At 37.9% G+C, this 6,317-nt stretch overlaps 1 protein-coding gene across 1 annotated transcript; it reads left to right on the forward strand.

Moving 5' to 3' along the window:
• Positions 1-620: 620 nt before the first annotated feature.
• LOC104081884 (sorting nexin-20-like) lies at positions 621-5,923 on the forward strand. The gene is made up of 3 exons (XM_009584778.1): positions 621-786; positions 2,428-2,579; positions 5,147-5,923. The coding sequence occupies exons 1-3, from the start codon at positions 621-623 to the stop codon at positions 5,813-5,815; spliced, it is 987 nt and encodes a 328-aa protein (XP_009583073.1). The 3' UTR covers positions 5,816-5,923.
• Positions 5,924-6,317: the final 394 nt, after the last annotated feature.

Below are 6,317 nucleotides of genomic sequence, written 5' to 3' on the forward strand. Positions count from 1 at the left end.
TCAGATTCAGTTGTTTTGTTCTCACAGTACAGAGCCAAGTCCCTGGAGAGAACTTGAAACTGTGAAATATGGCAAAAGTATTATACTATTTTAGATATCACCCCATTTTGCCCTACGGGTTGTGATTAAGAAGAGATGGCAAGTTTTGGAGTCTTGAGAACAGTAAATTCTAGCATTATAAGAGAGCTAGGCTGCTAGTTATACTAATTATCTACAAGATTTTAGTTCATCTGAACTCATACTTGCAAGCTTGAGGGCAAAATACAAGGAGAAAAAATCTGCCCCCACCAAAGTTTATGACAAAATTCTCATAGATAAGAATGGAGTTCCCCACCTAATCTTATTCAACATAACTTCTTACGGTTTTCATGCTTGATTTTAATCTGCCAAAAAGACACCCAAACACTTTCAGTGGTAATAGTAATAGGAATGGTTCTCCACTGATAGCTAGATAGATATTTCTATTTATTACTTTACTTTTTATGAAACTACAGTTGCCCTCATACACGTTCACAGAGAACAACGAGTAAGTCAATAACAAAGATTACCAGACTGGATCCTCTAAAGGCATGCTACTAAGAAATGTCATATTTTTTGTAATCTTTCAGTGATAGCTTGCAATGGACCAAGACTCACACTGCACAGCAGAAGGGGAGCTGTTGGAAGCTGTAAGCAGGATTACTACATTTTCTACCACAAGTCCAACTGATGAAGAACAAAATGAACCCGAAGCTGAAATTTCATGTGAAGTGAGAAAAGAAAACCCAGAAAAAGATGACTTGCAAGGTTGATGCTATCCTTCTATTTTATTTTTCGTGTAGCTATTTATGCCATTAATCTTTTATATAAAAAACTTTGCTTTATTTGTTGCAGCAGTAGTCCAGATTTGCACTGCTATACTCCACTGAAGATAAGCCTTGATTAAACTCGTAGTAATAACGTAGCAATAGTGAAACAGATGCACATCCTAGTATAAATATACACACACAGAGTTTTCCTTTTAAATCCCTTGTGCCTAAAATGTATTCCAGATTTAATTTACACACCAGGAACCAAAACAGTGATCATCAGATGGCTTGTCTCAGGAGTGCACTTTCTGTACATCACAAAATCTGAACTTCTTGGCAGTGTCAGCAAGGACACCAAGAACTGGATTGAAGCTAATCTCAGGCAGTAGTCTCTCACATGCCTTATGAAGAGGCAGCATTGAACTTTTACTATGCCTAAGATTGCTGTCATCTGTTATTAAATAAAATGTTACATATAATCAAAAATACATATATTTCATCAAGATTTTCAGCCTGCAAAGATGTCATAAACACCACCTCTCGTAGGAAATATATCCTTTGTAGAGATTGAGCCAAACCCCAAAGGCCTTGATAATTGAAACTGTATGGCCAAATGATTAAGAACATGTAAAAGTGGGGCCACTGAAAGAGTACTATGGTGCCTTTACAATTCTATTGCTGCATCAAGCTGTTATCTTCCCATTCATTTGTGTTAGATACATTGCAGACTTGACTTCAGCTGACTGCATTGACAGAGACATTATTGGTAGGAAATTGGGACTGGTGTGCCTACTGAGATACAAATATTCCATTTCTTTTATCCACTTTGCTCGGCTATATGCCACCTGATGAAAACTGTTGTCAGTAGATTTCAAAGACACAGAAATCACCCTTTTGAAAAGCTACATCAAATCCCCCCGTAAGCAAGCTCTTCAACCAGCTGTCCTACATTTTTATATATGCATATGTATATGTGTGTGTGTGTGATGTGACTGTGGGGGGAGAGAGAGAGGAAGGGAAGGAGGTATATAAAAATATTTGTAGCTGAACTGTGGCACCAGTTCAGCTACAAAAGAAAAAGATGATGTGAGAATTCCTCCTTCGGCTGAGCTGGTTATCCACATTTCTCCTTTAAGGTTAGGATGTTCATGTTTTCTCAGCTTTCACCTGTTACTGCACAAACCCAATATTTGAATAGGGCCAGTATTTGAATATATGTCTGAATTTGCAGCTGCATTGTACTATCTCCTCCTTTTAGCAACAAAGAAGCCTGGAGAAACATCTGATTCAGAAGACCGAGTCGGTGTTTCTTAGGGCTACTTCTGGTATGGTGAAGCATACCTCCTGCTCAGACTGTGCCTGAGGTTACAACCTAGACATACAATACTTCTTGTCAGTATTTTTTCTGTAACTTCATATTCTGTGGCCAATTTGGTGTCTCAAAATTTCACACCACAATAGCTTTCCTCAGAGGATCTGGACCTGTCTTTATTAGCAGTGAAATCACTTATTTTATCATTCTTTAGGTCTTGCTGTTACAGCAACAGAAATTCTAGGCTCTCCTTTACAATAAATGCATAAGAGTTTTCCTTCCGAATGCAAAGGTTCTAATCTGAAATACTAAATACATTGTTTTTAGAGTCCCATGCATCCCTAAGTCCCAACTCTTCAATGACCACTAAGGAGCTTCAGGAATATTGGAGGAATGAAAAGCGCCAGTGCAGACAAGCCAAACTCCTTTTTGAAATCCCATCAACCAGAATTGTGGAGCACCACTTATCTAAATATGTGGTAAGCTAAGAAATGAATATGTAAGAAGATCATTAATTTTTATTCGCTCTGCAGGGGTCTGCACAGCACACAGCATGCCTCACTACCTGAAAGCCTTACTGAGGGCCAAGTTTTGCAAGCCGTGATCATACCAAGTAGAACCTGTTCTCACATGCGCATAGCTGGTGGAATCTGCCCCTAAAAAAACCCTCTGACAATCAGTTCACAAAATCTGCAGCAGAGAAAAAGTGATATCAAGTAAATTAGTAGCTTGAGTATCCTTAACACCCAGAGGCTTGCCAACATTAAAGAAATTCACACAAATATAAAAATATCAATATAGTTACACTTCCACTGAGGTAGCCTTCTGCAGTAGCTGCATTGCATTTGTATAACTTCCACATCAGAGATTTATGTTACCACAAGTGCAAAATTCTTTGATGTTGGCAAAGTCTAAGACATCCTCCCGCTAGATCGCTTGGGATTGTTCCCCTTTCCTACCTAGAGCTCCATTAGATGGCATATTTCTGTCATATTTTTAAGGCGAAACATGAGTATGAGGGACAGGAACAACTGAACAGGTTGGATTTTTGTATCTTTACTCACAGTACTGAGACTTGGTTTTTATTTCTGATTCTGCTCCTGGCATTCAGGAGGAAGGATCTAGAGCAAGTCTCTTTCAGCACTCCTGTGAAATTCAGATAGGGATATTTTCCTTGTTTGCAACAACCTCTGAGATCTGTAGATAAAAAATGCTAAGAATCATACTAGTGTTGCTGATACTGGGTGATGCAGCTCGGTAGAAATTGAAGCAGGTAAATGTTCTGGAGACTGTCCTAAGATCTTGTTGCACACTATACATACCTACTTAGATGCTGCCATTCTTGCATACACTCAATAGTATCCAGCTTATTGAATAGTTAAAAATTGTTTTAGTATAACTGTATGAGAACAAGAGTATCATTCAGTGTATGTTAAGTAGTTAAACTTAGTCATAAGTTACACACCTAGGCAAAAAGATTTACATTACAACAAAATTTAGCCAATTTGAAGGATGGTATTTCTTCCCTTTTTCATGCACACTCCACAAACAAAAAAACAAGTACATGTAAATTACTCACTTAACTGCCCTTGATAAAATGATAGCTTAAAAAATTGCTCTTATGATTGTTTTGGATATGCATCAGGCATATATACACTTTTCAGCAGGGAGCAGGACAAAGTATAGGAAAATGTCACAGTGCTTACAAATGAAAAGAGATCAGAAAAGTCAGCTCAAATTTAGAAACCTTTCAAGGAGTGCCTGTAAAGATCGTTTATGAAGATTAAAAGACAGAATTTCTCTTTAAGGAAAAACAAGGAAGATAATCAGACAGACACTAGTGGTAGTACTGGTTTGCACCCTTCAACAGCAGCAACGAAAACAACTGGCATGAGTAGAACTGCTCCAGTTCCTCTATAGTTCAATGGGAACAGGGTGAAGTTGAATGTGAACATGGTCCTCATCCAAAAGCCAGGATGGTCAGCAGTCCATGTCCTTAACTGGTGTACAGTGACACAGTTAAGCTGGCCTCAGTGGAGCTCCACTGCTTTATGCACATTAGGGATTTGGCCCTTCTTCAACATCATTATGCTTGGATCAGGACCAGAAGAGAATCTATTTGTGCAACACATAACATACAATTTTTTTTATTTTGCAGCTATTTTTCTAATACCACATTTATTATAGTCATTTTGAGGATAGTGAAGAGCTGAGGAAGACATACTCTTGAGTACTGTTAATGTGGGACAGCGTTGCTGTTAGCCGTTAGTGAAGAATTTTGGATAGCAAACAGATTTTTGTAGAAATGTCACATTTTTTTGCATTATTTATATGTCAAGTAAGTTTGAAGAAGAGGACAATGATTTAGAGGGGAAAAAAGGCTTTGGAGTTGCTCCATCTTATTTTTGCACACACCAAAAGTTACTGCCAAATACTCCCTCTTCTTTCACAGCATTAATAACACCCCCAAATCCCTAGAAATGTCTGAAACAAACAACATTTTCTGAGTATTACGAGCAATGTAAAATAGATTACATTCAATATTAAGTCTGGGAAATCCATTCAGTTCACTGAAGATGATTGATTGCAGCAGCCATGGCTGTTATAAACAAAGTACAGCTACAGAAATGCTTTGTAAGTGATTTTACGTGCTTCAGTCTGCTGCTAGTTCACCCTTCCCAGCACCTTGCAGAATGGGATCTGTTAATGTATTGTTTATCTACAACTTATTTACATGCTAAGGCCAAGTCTGGTGACAAAAGTCCAAAACAGCAGGAGGCAGGAATTATTAATTTAATGGCTGCAGATTTCAAAGATCAGACCTACACTGAGCATGCACCATAATCTCAGGCAGCAACTAATTTAGCAGCACTGCTATGAGCTATAGGAGTATACAAGATTACACACATAAAATTGGTGCAGGAAGGTTTCGGCTGGTGGAATATACAAGCATAAAGTCTTTTCAAAGCAATAACAGACAAAATCTGGCTGCACTGAGCTTAGAGTGGTCTTTCTCATGCTTATTTTTCTGTTTTATTGTGTTTAGATGTATAAAATCATCATTTTGCAAACAGGGAGTTTTGACAGCAACAAGTCTGTAATTGAACGGCGTTATTCAGATTTTGAGAAACTGCACAGAAATCTGCTGGAGGAGTTTAGTGAAGAAATGGAAGATGTGAGCTTTCCCAAAAAAACTCTAACAGGAAACTTCACGGAAGAAATAATAAATGAGAGAAAATTAGCCTTCAAAGACTACCTGAGAATTCTATATGCTATGAAATATATCCAAAGATCAAAAAAATTTATTGACTTTTTAACAAGGCCGGAGCTTCAGGAAGCATATGGTTGCCTGCGGGGTGGCCAGTACACCAAAGCTTTGGAAATCCTTTTAGAAGTCATTGGTCTGCAGGAAAGGCTGACGAGAGGCAGCCCTGTCTCAATTGTCCCTACTCTCTGTGCTATCGTGGTGTGCCACAAGGACCTGGAAAACCCAGCAAGTGCCTTTGAATACGGAGAAAAAGCTCTATCACGCCTTCATGTGCATACTAGCCACAAATATTATATCCCATTGTTAGAAACAATGATCACTTTGGCATATGAACTTGGCAAGGATTTTCTGTCATTGCAAGAAAAACTGGAGGAATGGAAGGCAAAAAAAGATCCCATACGGGTTTTTACCCTGAAAGAACTTGCAGTTCAGGAGTACGTACAATGAACACAAGAAACAATTTCATTAAAGAACAAAGCTGTCAGGTCCTTTTCCTGAACACAAACTCTTGAAAGAGTAAGAACCAGAAATTACCTGTTTGGCTAACATAACTTCGCATTAGTAGAAAAAAATTAAATTAAATATCTTTCATGCTCAAAAGGGACATTAACATTTATGTTGGAAAATACTATATTTACTCTATAGATGTGAGGAGCACCTAAGCTTATTAAGGTTTTTGGAAAGAAATCTGCAACAAAAAATCATTTATGATTTGCTTATTTTGGACATAGCCTATTTCGTATGAAAAGTCAGAATAGGAAAATACAATGAATAAAGCACTTAAAAATCTGCAGAATCAGAGGCATTGCTTGCTCATGTGGAAACTACTTCCTTTCAAGAAGAGAAATATCTTCTCAGTCGATGTGATCTAAAGGATGCATCTTCAAACACTGAATGTAGTTTTTTACTCCTCCAGATGAACCCTGGTCAAACAACACTTGCCATTTCT

The sequence above is a fragment of the Fulmarus glacialis genome, unplaced genomic scaffold (assembly GCF_000690835.1).
Source record: "Fulmarus glacialis isolate BGI_N327 unplaced genomic scaffold, ASM69083v1 scaffold37849, whole genome shotgun sequence".
Classification (NCBI taxonomy): domain Eukaryota; kingdom Metazoa; phylum Chordata; class Aves; order Procellariiformes; family Procellariidae; genus Fulmarus; species Fulmarus glacialis.

Excerpts from the sequence above, each read along its gene's own strand:
- LOC104081884 (XM_009584778.1), top strand. The coding sequence starts at position 621 with ATGGACCAAGACTCACACTGCACAGCAGAAGGGGAGCTGTTGGAAGCT. Across the intron at positions 787-2,427 it reads AGAAAAAGATGACTTGCAAG|AGTCCCATGCATCCCTAAGT; the intron begins GTTGATGCTATC and ends CATTGTTTTTAG. Across the intron at positions 2,580-5,146 it reads ACCACTTATCTAAATATGTG|ATGTATAAAATCATCATTTT; the intron begins GTAAGCTAAGAA and ends TATTGTGTTTAG.